We start from the raw sequence: 18589 nt of genomic DNA, 5'->3' as shown, positions 1-18589 counted from the left end.
CCCGCCTCGGCCTCCCAAAGTGCTGAGATTACAGGCGTGAGCCACCGTGTCCGGCCTTCAAATGTTTTAAAGAAAAAAAGTTTTAATCTTGTTAGGTATGAGGGAATATAAAATAAAGCCTGCTTATAAAGTGAAAGACTGAGGATTTTCAAGAAGTTATGCAAGTGTTATTTTAAATGGCGATAGCATATCTCTAAAATGTAATAGTATCTTGTAGTTTGTAAATGTAGATCATAAAGCTGTTTGTAAACTCTCTTTGTAGATCCCGCATCCACCCTGTAATTTATATGGTGGGACTATAATTTTTCGGTGGGGAAACTGAGGTAAGGCACCTGCCGAGGTCCCCCGGCAGTGAGTGGGAATTGGCACCCTATCTGTCTCCAGGGCAACACGCCCTCCTTCTGCTTAGCTCTGGCTGAAGACGTGGGTGTGGGCAGCCAGTTCTCTGTCCCATCTCCCAGATGAGCGCTGTTGTTGGAGTCTGATTTGTGAAGCTGTAGCATTGTCTGCAACAGCATCTCCCCAGGGGGAGGGGCCCAGGCCGGGGACCCAATGCCTTAATGCTTAGGGAAGTGAAGTCATGTTAGCAAGAGGGCTACTGCCCTCAGGAAAAGCCCATGAGGGAGGCCAGGGAATCTGTGGCTGAAGGGTGATGTGGCATTGTGGAAAAGGGCGAAGATGCTGGAGCCCTCTGCCAGGGTTCAAAGCCAGGCCCTGCCACTTACTGACCATGTTACATTGAATGCTAAAAAAAAAACAAAAAACTCTGTGCGTCAGTTTCCCTGTCTCCAAAGTGGGGATAGTGATCTACCCCCCTGATGTCATGAGGGTTAAATGACTCAGTCTATCTGAAATCCTCAGAAGGTGCTTTGCACACATAGTGCTAACTGCCCTCCTCTGGTCTGACAGTGAGACTGGCTTCCCAGTGGACCTGGATTGGATCCTGCCAGGTGTGGACCCCTATGCCAGAGGCCGTTGTTGTCCGACATGCAGGGTGATGGATGTGCTTGCTTCATTGGAGCCCCTTCTGACCTTCCCTCCACCTTGCCGTAGAGGAACAGAAGCCAGTGGAGCAGAGGGCTTGATTTCCTGTCCAGGGGCCAGGCAGGGCTGACAGAGCTATCAGGATCTCACCCATAGAAACCAAGACTTGCAGTTTTGAGATGCCCTTATTCTGAGCTCTGCTCTCGTTCTCCATGGCCCTCTCTCCTTTATTGCTTCTGCTTATTTCCTCACTCTGTCTTTCCACAGTCTGTCTCTGTCTTGTGCGTGGTGGGGGAGATGAGGTGAGTACTGCCATACGTTTGCACGGTATCCGATGTTGTTAAAAGTACAGCAACATTGCAGTTACCTTTCTAATAGCAGGTCTTGGATTTCTCCTGTTCTAGCCACCCAGATGACTATCTCAGAGATTTTCCTTACTTGGCTCATTTTAAGGGTCTTCCTAAAATGCATCTGTTCAGAAAATCCAAGAGCCAGATCTGAGGAGAGTTCGTTGTTGTTTTTTTTTTAATGTTTTCAACAACGCTTTAAAGATAAAGTCAGGACTTAGAAGTAGTAAATCATCATCAGTTTACTACTAATAAGCACTCATAGCTCATAATCGTGAGATTACTGTTGTGGCTAGGAAGAATCTGTGGCATCCAGCAGATGGTGGCAAATCCCCTCTCTCTCCCCAGGTGGACATGGAAGCGTTCCTCACACTGACTGACGGTGACTTGAAGGAGCTGGGAATTAAGACAGATGGGTCCAGGCAGCAGATTCTGGCAGCAATTTCTGAACTGAATGCAGGCAAGGTACTGTTCTCTGTTTCTTGTATTTCCGTGTTTCAGACATCTGAGAGCTTCACCAGGGTCCTGGGATCTCGAGAAGGTCTTACTTCCTTTCCTCTGTCATATCTGACAGTGAGCAAGCACTCACTACCTCCCAGCATGGTCTCTTCCCCCATAAAGTTTCTCCCCAGATTGAGCTGAAATCTTCACTTAGCTAATATCAATGCACAGGGCTGGGTGTGGCCCTCAGGAGCGCTGTGAAAGGAGAGCCTTCGAGCCTTTGATACAGACAGGCCTTGGGGTCAGGCTGGCCTGGGTTTGAATCCCAGCTCCTTCACTTATTCATTGTGTGGTGTGAGGTGAACACCTCTCTGAGCCTCGCTGTCCCCATCTGTAGGGTGGGGATGGTGGTGGTGTGTCAAGGACTAAAATGCTCAGCAGAGCTCCTGGCACACAGACAGCCGTCAGTCACTATTGTCAGCTTCCCACGTTTTTGTCTCATGTTAAATTTCTCATCAGCTTTAAAACTAAAAATATCAATGCTCCCACCCCGCGCCCACCCAGAGCCACACAAACACCAAAAACAAAAAGAACCACAAAAATAAAGACAAATCACCACTCACTTTGCAAGCTTCATTGTAGTTGCTGTTGGGTTTTTGGAACTCCTTTGCTGTCTGCTTTTTTTCTTAATATAGGGTGGCTTTTTAATTTTTCCAGCAACAATGTGCAGTACCTGTTTACCTGCTGCTTTTTCACACTTTGCCTAACAGCTTTCCACTTGCTGGACAATAGTCTCATGCCTGGAATTTTGTTTTTATGAATATTGCCATAATGGACATCTCTGCCTTTTTCCCCTTCCTTCCTTCCTTCCTTCCTTCCTTCCTTCCTTCCTTCCTTCCTTCCTTCCTTCCTTCCTTCCTTCCTTCCTTCCTTCCTTCCTCTTTCTTTCTCCTTCCTTCCTTTCCTTCCTTCTTTCTTTCCTTCTTTTTCTTCTTTCTTTTCCTTCCTTTCCTCCCTCCCTCCTCCCGTGCTCCCTCCTGCCCTCCCTCCCTCCCTCCCTCCTTCCTTCCTCCTTTCCTCCCTCCCTCCTCCCTCCCTCCCTCCCTCTCTCTGTGTTCCACAGTATGCAGAGATATCAGAGAGCATGGCCCCTTTTATGGTTCTTTATGTTGCTGGACTATGCACAGAAATATTGAACAGACACATAGCACCAGCAGCAAATAAATATTTACATGGTACTTTATCATCTACAAATCACTACATATGTTTCCTCATCAGTCCTGGAGACAGCCCAAGGAGGCCGGTGTCCTTACACTTACTTCGTCTGGCTGGCAAGGGTGCACAGTCTAGGGAGGGGAGCATGGTGCCCAGGTCACACGGTGGTGGGCAGTGGGGGGAGACTCTAAACCCAGGCTTCCTGGCCTCTTTCTCTTCACCTCTCTGCAGCACTGTGCTGTGCAGAGGCAGCTCCTCTCAGCCCTGCCAGGATTGGAGGCGGTGGTTTTTGTTGTCACTGTCGTCATTCCTATTTCCTGCCTGAAGGCTATGAGGTGATCCTTCAAAGGGATGCCCTTAGCATTGCTTTGGGCATCCCAAGGCCAAGTAGTTTTCCTCCAGTCTTTACTAGTTCCTTCTCCTCTGTAAATGGCCGGATTCGAAACATTTCTTGGTTGTTGCATGGGCCTGGACCACCTCACTTTACATGTAGGGAAGCCCAGGCTCAGAGTTGGGCAGTGATGCCTGACTTCCGGACCAGCACCACTTCTGCTCTGCTGTTAGATGTCAGCGGGGAGGGCAGGGGGGTAAGGTAGGTATGGAGTTTGTCAGAGGCAGGCAGATCTCGGCTCTTAGGAAGGGCATCATCCAAGAAACTGAAGCCTGAGGGTGGCTCACAGAAGGCGAATCAACCAGAACAATCTCTAAAGACTAGGGCATTAATTTAGTCATGAAAAAGAGCCTTTATGTCTCAGGCACCGTGTGAGTATTGACCATTCAGAATCACTCTGTGCCTCACGTTGTGCTCTGAGCATGTCATACATTATAGTCATTCATTTAATCCTTATGAAAGCCGCTGAAGTCAGTTTCAGTTTATAGATGAGGAAACCAAGGCTCAGAGAAGTTGAGGAACTCACCCAAGGACTCCAGCTGCCTCAGTGTAACTAACCCACAGCACATAAAGGAGAGGCAGGTGGTGCTGTGAGAGCTCCTGGCTTGGAGTCAGGGCTGAGAAGATATCCCTGAGGGAGTGGCAAGGCAGCTGAGACCTGAAGCAAGAGTGGAAACCAGTAGAAAAGTGTGGAGCAGGCAGAGGTAGGCACACGTGCAAAGGCCCTGTGGTGAGGTGTGCAGTGTGTTTGAAGAATAAGGGAATGACTGGAGCACAGAGCAAGAGACATGACATGTGGGGAGGCCCAAGGGACAGAGCAAGGCCCCCAAGGTGGTAAAGGATGACCCATCAAGTAAGGGAAAGGCCTTTGGGGAGGAGAGGTGGCTGAGGGATGGTGGGGCGGTGAAGGGCTGTGGCCCAGGCGTTAGAGGAACCTTTCTCCACCTGGCCTCCAGAGGCCAGATGTGTGAACCAAGGAAAGGGTGGAGTGGGGAAAATCCAAGCTTAAGCCAGTTAAGGAAGAAGGACAGAAAAGGCTCTGGAGGCAGGGCCAGTGAGGGGACAGGCCAGGAGCTGATGCCACCAGATGGCAACTGCTAATGCTTCCAAAACCTCCCCTCTGCCCTCTGTGACTGTGGCCTCCTTGGCCCAGGATCACAAAAAGCAGACAGACTGGGCTAGTTTGCAAACCTTAGGAAACTTAACTGACATCATCAGAGTGAATGATGTGACATCTTGAGCCCATCCTGATAGAGGACATTGTTCTTAAAGTTTGTACAGACTAGAGCCTTTTTTCAGTTTCCTCTCAAATTCATCCCCCCTTCCCCCCATTCCCTGTTCTATGACAGTCTGCATCCTATACTAAACAGGCCCCATCAGGAGAAGCAGAAGGGACAGCTGTTAGTGGTCCTGCTTAGGGGCCCAGCTCACCAGCTCCCAACCAAGAGGCCCAGGTGCCTGTGACATGCCAGGCCAAGAGCACCACTCAATCCCACCCGTGTCCCTGCAGCAGGCAGCATCCACCTTGCAAAGTCAGGCAGTTCCACACAGTAATAGGTACAAGGAGAAGGAGCCGATCTAAACCACCTCCCTGGAGAAAGACCCTGTTATTCAAGAGTAAATAGTACCAGATAAAGTCCTCTGAAAGTGAGGGCCATGTATCATCATGAGTCATTGAGAAAAGGCATGTTTAGGAGAAGTATAATAGTACAAAAGCAAATTTAACTGCTGCTGCATTATTCTAAGTTAGCACTGCAACTGCATGCTGGTTCTCAGATGTGCAAAGAGCTCCTCAGGCCAAAGGTGGCTTCCAAGAGCCAGTTCACTGCGCTTACAGCCTTCAGATGCTCTGGGCCTTGGCTCTTCTAGACTGGACCTGCCTAACCTTGACATCAAGCGTTCCTGCCTCTTTGGTTTTGCTTTAGGGCATGAATTTCTCTTTGTAACATTCATACTTTTTCTTTTGCAACGCAAGCTTGGCCAACCAAGAGAGAGTACCCATTATGGCTCTCGTGCTCTGTACACATTGGAGAGCCTAGATCAGGACACATGAGATGGGGAGGCCCAGCTTTCCTTCCCTGCAGTGTCTTTCTAGCTGTGGCCCACAGCACACTGGTGGGTTTTAGAATCCGTTTAATGGGGCATGAGCAGCACATTTTAGGAAATAGAATAGAATATAGCAACATGCTTTTGCAGATAGAAAGGACAAAATGTTTCAGTTATATATGTTTACATGAAAACAGGGTGTGATATAAAATGCATTTTTTACACGATGAATAAGATTGAGCATTTTGGCCTAAAATTTTTTTAAGTGAGTATTAACCAAACACCTGCCTCATAATATAATAACATCAGCAAGTCTTATTAGGCATAGTAGTATTAGCAAAGCTTGTGGACTCTCAGCCTGCAAGCCACGTCACTTCCAGATGAACCCACCCCAGTACTGGAATTGTAATGTGTGCTCAAGTCTGCTCATTAGTTTGTTAGTTTTGGATGAGTTATATATTGGAGGTTTACCAGAAATGAGGAGTTTGTTGGTCCTAAGTCATTGTTTCTTTCTGTTGCCCTTTCTTTGTGGTTGTCACTGCAGTGCATATGATTTTATTAAATTTACACAGTACCAAAATGGTGAAAATAATTTCTTTAAGAAATCACAATCCAATCTCTCAGAGGCCAACACTGTTCACCTTTGGGCAGATTGCTCTGCAGTGTTTTGTGTCCTTTTTCTTTTTTAAAGAGATGGGGTCTTCCTGTGTTACCCAGGCTGGCCTCAAACTCCTGGCCTCAAAGGATCTTCCCACCTCAGTCTCTTGAGTAGCTTGGATTATGAGCACGCATCACCACACCCTTAAATTTTTTTAAAAATATGACTGAGATAAATTTGGGTCTATAATTTTATCTCCTGCTTTCTTTAATATGAAATATATGCAGCTACTCATGTCATTAAGAACTCTTTTTCATATAAATTTGCATAGATGTGCTAAAATTAATTTTTAAAAAATTCCTACCTGTTGGTTATGTAGATTTTCAAACTTTGTATAAATGAATGGTGCCACAATGGACAGCTTTGTGTCTAAGGCCTTCTAATCGTCTCCTCACAGTAGATGTCTGAAAGTGGAATTACTGAATCAAAGAGTCAGAATCAAGGTATATGTATATCTGAATAACTTTCCAGAAAGAGCCAGTGAACAGTTCCACTGGCTGTGAGTGTGTGAGAGTTTGTTTGTTTCACTGCAGCTTTGCCAGTATTACATCAGTTTGTTTTTTCATCTTTATTAATTTGATAGGCAAAAAAAGGTACCTTGTTTTAATTTGCATTTTTTGGAATACTAGATAGGTGAACCTTTTTTCTACATGTAATGGCTGTTTTTTTTTTTTCCTTTTGAGAGTTATCAGGCAGGTCCTTTAAAACTCAGGGGTTTTTAAAGGGCAATTATCATTATCATCTTCAATCAGTTGTAGATGCAGGAAACAATTATGGTTTTAATCATCTGCAGCTCCCTCCTAAGGTTAGCAGGCAGTGAGGGCTGGAACCCTGTCTTGCCCTGACCTCATTTCTCAGGCAATTAAGGCTAGGGTGGTGTTTAATAATAAAATTGTTGTCAACCCTTCCATTTACACTTTAGCCCTCTGCAGTTTGCACAGTGCCACCCCATTCATTATCTCAGGGTGCGCTTCAGTGCAGCCCTGGCAGGTCACATTATCCCCATTTTACAGATACTTAGCGGAAAAGGGGCGGGCCCGGGATGCTGGTGCTAATCAGTGGTAGAGTGGGGATTCCAGGTGCTCTGACTTGGCATCCAATGCTCTGTCATACCCTCCAGCCTTTGGATTGTGTTGATGGAATCTGGAGGGCATTTTTCCAGCTTATTTAAAATGTTTGGATGGGTTGGGATAAAGGGAGAGTCTTACTGTCCTCTTGAGTCCACAAGACGTGTCTATGTGGGGGTCTAGAGAGGGGCCCCTCTGGCCTATGGGGAGCCCATGAAATGAAAGAAAGTTTGAAGTCTGGGCTCATTCAGTGGATTTTCCCCCCTTTTCACTCTTAGTAGAGAACAATCTACCAGAGATGATACATTTTTAATTTAATTTACATTTTGACCATATTTATTAATTTTTAAAAATATGTTTAATCCGCTGCTGCCCTCTGAGGATAGGACCTGTCTGCTTCCAGCTACCCACACAAGGTCTGATGGGGAAATGTGCTAAAATTAATTTTTAAAAATTTCCTACCTGTTGCTTATACAGATTTTCAAACTTTGTATAAATGGTGCTGCAATGGACAGCTTTGTGTCTGAGGCCTTCTGACAATCCCATAGCCATCACATGAGGGACTGTTATCATCCCTGTTTTGTAGATGAGGAAACCAAGGCCCAGGGAGATGAAGTATCTTGCTCAGGGTGACCCTGCTAGCAAATGGGAGAAATGGGCTCTAAACCTAGACTGTGACAGGTTTCTCGCTCTGTTGCCCAGGCTGGAATTGACCTCCTGGGTTCAAGTGATCCTCCCACCTCAGTCTCCAAGTAGCTGGGACTACAGGTGCATGCCACCATGCCCAGCCCAGTCTCTGTTCTTTGTTGTTGTTGCTGTTGTTAATTTTTTATTTCCATAGATTATTGGGGAACAGATGGTGTTTAGTTACATGAGTAAGTTCTTTAGTGGTGGTTTGTGAGATTTTGGTGCACCCATCACCCAAGCAGTGTACACTGCACCCTATATGTAGTCTTTTATCCCTCACCGCCTTCCCATCCTTTCCCCCTCTATTCCCCAAAGTCCATTGTGTCATTCTTAATGCCTTTGCATTCTCCTAGCTTAGCTCCTACTTACACGTGAGAACATACGATGTTTGGTTACTTCAGTCCTGAGTTACTTCACTTAGAATAATAGTCTCCAGTCTCATCCAGGTCACTGCAAATGCCATTAATTCATCCCTTTTTATGGCTGTGTAGTATTCCATCATATATATATGTGTGTGTGTATATATGTATACACACACACACACACACACCCCACAGTTTCTTTATCCACTCGATGATTGATGGTTATTTGGGTTGGTTCCACGATTTTGCAATTGTGAATTGTGCTGCTATAGACATGTGTGTGCAAGTATCTTTTTCATATAATGGCTTCTTTTCCTCTGGGTAGATACCCAGTGGTGGGATTGCTGGATCAAATGGTAGTTCTACTTTTAGTTCTATAAGGAATCTCCATACTGTTTTCCATAGTGGTGGTACTAGTTTATATTCCCACCAGCAATGTAAAAGGGTTGCCTTTTCACCACCTCCATGCCAACATCTACTGTTTTTTTATTTTTTTTGTTATGGCCATTCTTGCAGGAGTAAGGTGGTATCACATTATGGTTCTGATTTACATTTCCTTGATCATTAATGATGTTGAGCATTTTTTCATATGTTTGTTGGCCATTTGCATATCTTCTTTTGAAAATTGTCTATTCATGTCCTTAGCCCACTTTTTGATGGAATTGTTTGTTTTTTTCTTGTTGATTTGGTTGAGTTCATTGTAGATTACAGATATTAGTCCTTTGTCAGATGTATAGATTGTGAAGATTTTTTTCCCACTCTGTGGGTTGTCTTGTACTCTGCTGACTGTTCCTTTTGCCATGTAAAAGCTCTTTAGTTTAAGTCCCAGCAATTTACCTTTGTTTTTATTGCATTTGCTTTTGGGTTCTTGGTCATGAAATCCTTGCCTAAGGGTTTCATGTAGAAGGGTTTTTCCAGTGTTACCTTCTAGAATTTTTATAGTTTCAGGTCTTAGATTTAAATCCTTAATCCATCTTGAGTTGATTTTTGAATAAGGTGAGAGCTGAGGATCTAGTTTCATTCTCCTACATGTGGCTACATTGGTTGAAAAAGGTGTCCTTTCCCCATTTTATGTTTCTGTTTGCTTTGTCAAAGGTCAGTTGGCTGTAAGTATTTGGGTTTATTTCTGGGTTCTCTATTCTGTTCCTTTGGTCTATGTGCCTATTTTTGTACCAGTACCATGCTGTTTTGGTGACTGTGGCCTTATAGTATAGTTTGAAATCAGGTAACGTGATGCCTCCAGATTTGTTCTTTTTGCTTAGTCTTGCTTTGGCTATGTGGGCTCTTTTTCAGTTCCATATGAATTTTGGAGTTGTTTTCTCTAATTTTGTGAAGAATGATGGTGATATTTTGATGGGAATTGCATGAATTTGTAAATTGCTTTTGGCAGTGTGGGCATTTTCACAATATTGATTCTTTCCATCCATGAGCATGGGATGTGTTTCCACTTGTTTGTGTCATCTATGATTTATTTCAGCAGTGTTTTCTAGTTTTCCTTGTAGAGGTTTTTCACCTCCTTGGTTAGGTATATTCCTAAGTATTTTATTTATTTATCTATTTATTTATTTATTTACTTACTTATTGCAGCTATTATAAAAGGGGTTGAGTTCTTGATTCGATTCTCAGCTTGGTCGGTGTTGTATAGAAGAGCTACTGATTTGTGTATATTAATTTTGTATCTGGAAACTTTGCTGAATTCTTTTATCAGTTCTAGGAGCTTTCTGGAGCTGTCTTTAGGGTTTTCTAGGTAAACAATCATGTTACCAGCAAACAGCGACAGTTTGACTTCCTGTCTGGTTGCTCTGGCTAGGACCCAGTCTCTGTTCTTAATCTCTGAGTATTGATGCCTCTGAGCCTGGTATGCAGTGATGATGTTTTCTGGGCTTAACGGAACATTCACATCCACCCTCTTTTCTCATCTGAAAATGTGTGTATAGGGTGCAGGGGGCGTTGTAGGAATAGAGTGAGAAGTGAATCTCTGTGAAGACAAATCTGGCAGCTTTTGGGCAAAGGGAAGCAAAGGCAGTTTAAACTCTTATTCTGTAGCAGAAGGAAACTGGGCTCCCGTTGAATTTTCTGAAAATCTGAGGACTGGAAAGATGCACAGAGGCGCAGGAAAGGAGACCTCGAATCTGGGCCATGTGACTCGGGAAGAGTCAGTCCTGCCCCGGGCTCAGCCTCCCGCTCTGTCCAGGGGTTTGGGGTCCTGCATCCCGGGGCCTCTGCAGCATTGACAGGCTGTGATGGTGGGTGCTGGGGAGATTCTGACTCAGTATGTTTTTATTGAACTCGGTACTCTTTCAATTAGATAATTTATTTTCCCCTAGACGCCCATGGGTTTTTCAAGTATGAGTTGAACATTAACAACACTGTGTCAATTGAATTAATGGTTAAAAGGTTTAATAAGACTTTCTGTGTCTGTTTTCAATTTCCTCCACAGGGACGAGAGAGACAAATTTTACAGGAAACCATTCACAACTTTCACTCTTCCTTTGAGAGCAGCGCCAGCAACACCAGGGCCCCTGGCAACAGCCCCTGTGCGTGATCCTCCTTCCTGCGGCCACCAGCGTGAGCTCTCTGAATCCCGGGACCCTTTCACATGGCCACGGCCCCAGCCCTGCCCCCATCACACTGCTGTTGCTTAGTCACGTTGTTCCCTTTGCTCGGGATGCCCACTTCACATCCACTGCATTCGTTGGTAGTACTTGTTGCTGCAACGAACTTCAACACACAGAGACAGATTCCCATGTAACAGTCCAGTGGGGGTGCTTCTGGTCGGCAGGTTGGTTCACTCAGTGATGCAGGCACTCAACTCCTTTCATCCTGTGCTCCGCCCTCCCTGGGAGCCTCAGAGTTTGCTTCTGGCTGGCAGCAAGGGAAAGGGACGATGGAGAAGGCACAGCTGCTTCTTACCTGCTTTGCTCTTAACCGACACACATCACTCCTGCTCACGTCCCCTTGGCTGCTCTTAGTCATGTCACCCCACCTGGATGCAGAGGAGGCCGGGATGTGCAGTCTCCACATAATGGCTTCCCAGCAACAACTTTTGACTTAGATGGGGGGTATGTATTATGGTGAGAGGTTAGCCCTCCTGCCACATCGTCCCTTAAAACTTCTAAGTTGTCCCTCCTGGTCCAAGTCACCTGTCAGATGGAGTCTTTTTGACCCCCTTTCAGCTGCTGGGTCCCTCAGTGCTATGTGTGTGACTGCTCTAGCATTCCACTGCACCTGCTGCATACAGCTTACAGCACGCGTTCGAGATGCGTGTGTCAAACGCGTTTTTCTTTATTGCAAAGACAGTCTATTATAGAAGGAAAGAAGTAGAGGCCTGCTGTGTGGATCCCTTCTTCTTCCTAGCTTTCAGATTGCTTATCTGCAAAGTGAAGGGTCAGACCAGATGATGCTCTGGTACTCCACAGTGCTCACCCGTATCACTGCAGGGCTTTCTGCACTGAAAGTGGAAGCAGAAGACTAATGGGTCACATTGTGAAAGTCCTCTGGTGCTCTGAGGTTCTAGGCAAAGAAGTGAAAATTTGGAATTTTTTCTACATCCTGTCAATGCTGTGTTTCTCAAAAGGGAATTGGCTTGTGTAGTTTCCTACCATATCATATTATACTAAATTAGAGGGGCCCTGACTTTTAAAACCCGGTGGCTTTCTGAAATATTTTCCAGTGAGTGACTAATTCAGCCAGTGCTTGTTGCATTTATGTTAGATACCAGGTGCCGAGTGTGCAGACACCATCCAGAGCCTTCAGGCTCTCGACGGGCAAGAGAACACCTGTAAATAGATGGTCCCGACATTGAGAAGCAGCATGGTAGAGTGGGCAGACCTTGTGCTCTGGACTCAGGTTTAAAGTTCAGATGCAGCTCAATGGCCTCTTAGTTGGAGCTTAGAACCAGTGTGCCCAAAGTGCTGGGTCTGCAGGAAGTACCCAGTAGATGGTAGGCTGCACAGAATTCTAATCTCTACCCTGAGCAGTGCTGAGCCACAAGTTAGTCTCCTTGGGAGGTGCCATCTCTCATCTGTCTCTCTCCCAGCCATGAAAGCCCACTCCCCTATGCTGGCTTTCAGAGGACGTCGTTACCTTACTGCCCAGAGCCTCGTCGTTTTCTTCCCCTGCCCTCATAGTGGGTGTTTTTCCTCTAAATCCTCTCAGCCTTCCACCCACAGAAGCCAACTTTCCACAGGACTGAAGACAAAGTATTTCATTTAGCTGTTACTGACAGACACCTTTACAAAGGTTTCTCATGTTCCAGCCTTTTTAAGGAGACAACTCATTCGTCCCCTACTGTATGTTGCAGCTTTATCTTTGTCATTTCATCCTCATGGCCACCCTGGAGGGGGCATCGTGTAACCTCATCTCGCACATTGGGAACTGGATGTTTAGGAGAGGGAAGCTGCTTGCCAGTTAAACAGCCCAGAAGGAGCAGATCTGGGCTTAGAACTGGACCTGGTGGGCTTGCAAGCCTGTGCCTTTTCCACTAACTCCTATAGACTCTCGGAGCTAGAAGCACTTCAGATTCTTGTTTTAATTTACTGATGGCTTCAGGGGTTAACAGTAGGCCTAGAATTGTTTGCCTCTGAAATTCATGGCCCCTGACGTTATGTACTTTGAGGTTTTGTGCCTCATTTTTGCTGTGGTGCTGTTGTTTTCATAATCATATATAGTGGAAGCTATACCAGACTTACTGGTCTTACTGGTATAGCTTCCACTCAATAAGTCTGATTGAACACCAGTGATACACAGCTGTGCCGGGGGGTCACCTTCCCACAAATGTAGACCTCCATGAACTCAGTGGATGACCCTGGATGGAGCGGGGCTATTCCCGTTTTGCAGACAGGACAGCAGAGGCTCCAGACAATGCTTCTCTTTTCTTTTTCACTGGACTCAAGTGTCCGAGGCTTTTCCTCCTAGGAAGTTTGTGTGCTGGTTCACAAGAGGTCCCTGGTACCCTTTCTGGGCATGTTTGGATGTGGACGATAGGGAAGAGAAAGGGGACCCCAGCGGGGGCATGTGCGCAGGCAGCACGAAACGTGTAGGCTATAGATCGTCAGGGAGGAGGGGTCAGTTGGGTGCTTGTTTTTGTGATTTTTGGTCCTTTATCACCCCCTTCCTTTCCCACGTGTGTCCCCAGCCTGCCTTCAGGAGGCTGCGCCCCCCAACAAGAAGCACCTCCCTTGCTCGTTGACCTTCACCAGCATTTCCCAAAAGTGTGCTCCTTGGAACCCTAGTTCCACAGGATGTTAATAGGTTTTCCATAAAGAAAAGTAGGATGCATATGTGAAAGTGGGGTGAGGTTCCCTGGTCAAGTAGGTTTGGCAGACACTAAGTTAAAGCAAGCTACATGATCATCTTTGCTGCAGGCCTCTCATAACCTTCAGCATGCCCACACGTGTCAGGCCTCTTCACAGGACCAAGAAGCTCGTAGCATCTCCCACATTACTCTCATCACTTCTCCAAGGTGCTTTTGCAAGACTGGAATTCCTTGGACATCACTGGGGAAGCCCCGCTTTGACTGGAACAGCGGCAGGCAAGAGGCCTTGCAGCCCTGGGAGTGGGTCAGGGCTGTTGGTGGTCACCTTTTTGTCCCCAGCAGCTCTCTGCAGAGGTGGTCTGCTTGGCAGTGGGACATTGGGACGGGGCCTGCTTTGAGATGGTAGGGTCCCTGTTCCGAAAGCTCTCCAGCCTTGAGGGCATTGAGCTCAGGCTCCACCCTGAGCTCTCCTGTAGGGTGGAGGGCGTTGTTTCCCAGCACCCAGGCAGTGTCTTGCTGGTGTGTCCTGGGTACTGGATGTCCAAGTCCCCGCTGGCCACAGAGGGCTCCTGCCTCTAGTTCAGTGCCGCAAAACTGTATGGAGGCCAGCTGGTTTTGTGAGGAGAATGTTTACTTTTTAATTCTTTTGTTTACCAACATTTACTGAGCATCTACCCTGTGCCAGCCCCACTCGTATGCTTTGCCTCCAAAGGTGAAAAAGGACTTCTCTGCCCTCAAGGGAACCCCACAGTATCTTAGAGGAGACAAGCACGTCTGTGAGATGGTGTGGTGATGAAGCGTGTTGGGTATATGGCTCAGGGAAAGTCATCGATGATGGCTCAGACTCTGCCTGGGCAGACCCCAGAGGAGAGAACTGGAGTGGGGCCTGGAAGGGCAGGTTTAGGCAGGAAAGAGAAAGGGCATCCCAACCGGGGCGTGTGCAAAGGCAGCACATAATGTGTAAGCTCTAGATCGTCAGGGAGGAGGCATCAGTTGGGTGCGTGTTTTTCTGGTTTTGGTCCTTTGAAATGAGTGGAAGCAACCTGTTACCCTGGGAAGAGCACTGGACATAGTCAGACCTAGCACTGCGTGACGTTGAGCATGTTTCTTACTCCCTTTGAGTTTCAGTTTCCCTTTTGATTATAAGGGGATAGCAGCCCCCGTGGATCAGGTGAAAGTGAAAGCCCTTTTCACACTGGAGCAGTGCAGATGTGGGAAACCTCAAAGATGGTTGCACATTTTAAATCCTTTCATCTCATCTCTCTTCTTTCTTCTCTTCCTTCTGCCCTGACATAGCCATGGCTGGGTGGGTGAGGCCAGAAGAAACTCCCTCCAGCAAGAGGTAGCAGCTGCTGACGTGGCTCTGCTGGCATCGGAGCCCACAGAAGTGAGGAGTGGCCGATGGACCTGCCCCCCAAATGTGCCTGACTCTGGGTTTTGCTGTCAGTGAGATTCCCAGCACGGCAGACAGAAAGGTAGTTTGGCCAAGTCGTAGAAGCTGATCTAGCGGGTAAAAAGGGGGCAGGGAAGCCGTCTCTTTTGCTCTTGCCTTGGAGATGCCTGAAGACATGGGCCAGGCCGGAGGCTGGACAACTTTGGACAGATACGCTGACCTGTGCTTCCAAGTAAATGCCTCCTGAAGAGCCCAGGACCCTGCCTAGGAGAATTCTGCAGCCAGAATGAAGGTGCCATCAGCAGGAGGTGCTGTGAAGCACTCTCCTGTCACTGTCCTTGTCCATTCCTAGCAAGTTAATCGTGTCTTGTTAACCAGCAGTTCCTGTTCAACGTGTAAAGAGACCTGATATTTTCCCTAATAAAGCTGATACCAAATTTTGCAGGCCTGGCCTGCAGAAGGAATCTCCCTGGGTGAGGTGGGTCCTCTGGCCTCAGGGCGCTCTGCTCCTCCTTAACATGCAGACTGGGTGGATTTAGTCCCTGCCTTAATTTCAGCCCCCCAGCAGAGAATCCAGTCCCCAAAATAACAGTTGTTGCCAAAGCTTGGGAATGACAGAAGGGAAATCCACACAGAATCACGGGTAGTGAGCTCGAGCACAAAGCCCAGTTCATTTTCCTCGGCTCTCCTGCCCGGCACCGCGCTTCCTTCCTAAGGCCGAGACCACATCTCCCTGCCCTTGAGAACTCCCTTTCCTCCAGGACCCCCGCCAACTCGGGGCCCTGTCCAGTGGAGTGGAGCCATCTCGCATCAGCATAGGGACCCTCCCAGGTGTCCATTTCCTGCTGGAGCCTTTTTCAGGGCAGAGGCACAGGGCATGGCCGTCCTTGTCAGGGAGACTCTGTCTCGACCTCCAGGTGGCTGGAGTGGGTTTGGCCTTCCCCTGTAGGGCCCTCACTAGGGCCACTGTATCCACTACCAGGAGTCCAGAATGTCATTTTAGTTTCTGCCCAAGAGAGTGAGTTTCCATTTTCCTCACCATAGACACTTTTTATTATTTTATTGTTATGTTTATGCAGGGACTTAATTCTTTGAAAGATTATTGTTTGTCGGCCTGTGTGTATTAAATGTTTTGAAGTTATCTTCCCACTTTGACTGCATTCATCCAAGGCGTAAAACACTGCCCAAATGCCTGCCTGTCATGGCTGCTATGGAGCAAGCCCCTGGGGCCACCAGGCGCAACTTCTAGAAGTCACCTTGCCTCATCTTCACAGGAACCCTGTGAGGCATCCTGAAACTCCTCTTTCTGTCAGTGTGGTGACTGTGGCACACAGATACTAACCAACTTTGCCAAGGTCACACAGCTGACAAGGGACAGTCTGGTCTGAGTGCAGGCCTCACACTCCCTAGTGTCTTGCTGCCTGTGGTCAGCACAGAGGGGAACGTGGAATTTGAATAAGCCCAGCCAACAAGACAAATAAACGAAACCTGTTGTTTAGCCTCTGCAACTTGTTCACGATTTGGAGAGGAGGGCTTCTGAAAGCTATAAATAGCTTGGTGATTCTCTGTTTCTTTTAGGAATTCTCACAAGTGGCCTGGCACGGTGGCTCATGCCTATAATCCCAACACTTTAGGAGGCCGAGGCAGAAGGATCACTTGAGACCAGGAGTTCAGGGTTGCAGTAAGCTATGATCACACCACTGCACTCCAGCCTGGGCGACAGAACGAGACCCTGTCTCACAAGAATAGTAAGAGTTCTTGCAAGTTGGGACTGCCTTGTTTATGCTTCCCCGGTCCCAGTAGCTTAGCCCTAGGGGCCCTTAGGAAGGTGATGGGGGGAAGCTGGGGGGCCCTGGAGGGTGGGGCAAGGGTCTGGGGAGGCCATGGGCATGGGGCCAGCACTCCACAAGAAAGAACGTTCCAGGGATCTGAGCTGCCCAGGGACGGGAGCATTCTTCAGGCAGGAACAGAAGCTAGGCCAGCCTGTGCCAGGGCAGGTAGAGAAGGGATACAGACTTGGGCTGGGGATTGGACCAGGTCAGTGGTCCCCACACACCAGTACCAGGTGGAGGTAATAATGAGAAAAGCAAGAATGAGGCCATGAGTTTGACACTGGATATTTCCATTTTACATGCTGGCCTTCATTCCAACACAAGTCCCTCCTACTGTGGGAGAGGCTGAGTGTGGTGGTGATAGTTTTAGTTTTACTGGCATGTGAAATCCAAAAGTTTGAGCAACACTGTTCTAGGTCACTTTTGTGATCCCTTCCAGCCCGGTGGTTCTATGAAAAGCTATAAAAAGAAGGGGGAGTGGCTCCTCAATAAGTTCAGAGTAGAATGGCCATGGAACCCAGCACGTCCACTCTTACGCATATGCCCCAGGGAACTGAAAAGAGGTATTTAAACAAAAGCTTGTATGTGAATATTCATAGCAGCACTATTCACAATAGACAAAAGGTGGAAACAACCCAAATGTCCAATGGATGGATACACAAAATTTACATCCATACAGTGGAATATTATTCAGCCGTAAAAAAAGAACGAAGTTGATACATGCTGCAACCTGGGTAAACCTTGAAAACAGTAGACTAAGTTAAACCAGACACCAAAGGCCACATACTCCATGATTCCATTTATGTGGAATGTCCACAATAGGCAAATCCATGGAGAGAGCAGGTTCATAGTTGTTGGGCTGGGTTGAGAGAATGGAAAGTGACTGCTTAATCCTTTCAGGGTGATGATGAAGTTGTAGAATTAGCTAATAGTAATGTACAACGTTGTGAATGTCCTTAATGCTACTGAACTACAGACTTAAAATGGCTGGTTTTATGTTACATAAGTTTCCATAATTTTTTTAAAAGGTTGGGGTGGAGTGGGGGTGGGGGTGCTGTGGATGTGCCGGTGACCTGGCTGGTGTTTTGCCTTCAGTGAGCCTTGTTCATCTCTACTATGCCGTTCAGTGTGACAGGTGTGTGACCCTTCTAGGGTCTTTCCTTTCCTCTCCCTCCCACATACATGTGCCCCTTTGTCAGAGAGGCCTAGATAGACTGAGGGTCTTCAGCCAGTATCTCCAGAGCCCAGCACAGAAAATGCTTTGAGAATGAGCCAGCGAATGAGGTGGGGCTGCCTGGTCCTGGTCCTGTGGAGGGGAGAGGTCAGGACGTTCTCAGGGCACCAGCTCATCTCACCTGCTCCGCGCCCCTTCACCACTCCTCTGGTTCTCATTTCCTGTCTCAGCGTGGCTCAGAGCTTCTCCGCCTCATGTGCTCACAGCTCTTTAGCAGGATAATTGTCTCCACTTTCATCATGACCCAGACACTCCCTTTGAGTTCGAAGATGAGTGTTTCCTGAAGCGCCCAGGCATTGGAGTGGACACCCACTTGACTGACCTGTTCAGCTGTGGGTGCCCTCGAGGCAGCTGAGGCTGCCCTGTGGACCCCCATGGACTTCTGTCCCCCGCCTCAGCCACAGCCCTTGGCCTCTCCTTCCACGCAGTCCTACATTTCTTCTTTCCTTCCACAGGTGTCTGTCCCAAGACCAGTCCCTAAGCAACAGGCTGCAGGCTCTGCTTCACCTCAGAGTGCACTTCCCAGGGAACCCGGCCTGTGACAAGGGGTTTCTAAACGGTTGGGTGTGTGTGTGGAGGGGAACCTTGGCGACAAAGAAAGAGCTGAAGCTGGAGGCTGCACACCATTGTCACTGCAGCTTCTGTGGGGTGACTTCATGGGTGCCACATGACTAG

General features: G+C 47.4%; 1 protein-coding gene across 2 annotated transcripts in view; it reads left to right on the top strand.

Annotated features, from left to right (window-relative positions):
- ANKS6 (ankyrin repeat and sterile alpha motif domain containing 6) overlaps positions 1-15294 on the top strand; it is a 60223-nt gene extending 44929 nt beyond the window's left edge. The window contains exons 13-15 of one of the 2 annotated variants that reach the window (XM_011939490.1): positions 1680-1796; positions 10639-10766; positions 14752-15294. In XM_011939490.1, coding sequence (XP_011794880.1) covers positions 1680-1796; positions 10639-10743 — 222 coding nt within the window. In that variant the 3' untranslated portion in view covers positions 10744-10766; positions 14752-15294. Of the gene's footprint in view, positions 1-1679; positions 1797-10638; positions 11847-14751 lie in introns of those variants that run through there. The other variant, XM_011939491.1, reaches the window with a different exon arrangement.
- The last annotated feature ends 3295 nt before the right edge of the window (positions 15295-18589 follow it).

This window comes from Colobus angolensis, unplaced genomic scaffold, assembly GCF_000951035.1.
Source record: "Colobus angolensis palliatus isolate OR3802 unplaced genomic scaffold, Cang.pa_1.0 Scaffold181, whole genome shotgun sequence".
NCBI lineage: Eukaryota > Metazoa > Chordata > Mammalia > Primates > Cercopithecidae > Colobus > Colobus angolensis.
Note: the sequence above shows the minus strand (reverse complement) of the source record. Positions and strands in the feature narration are given on the sequence as shown.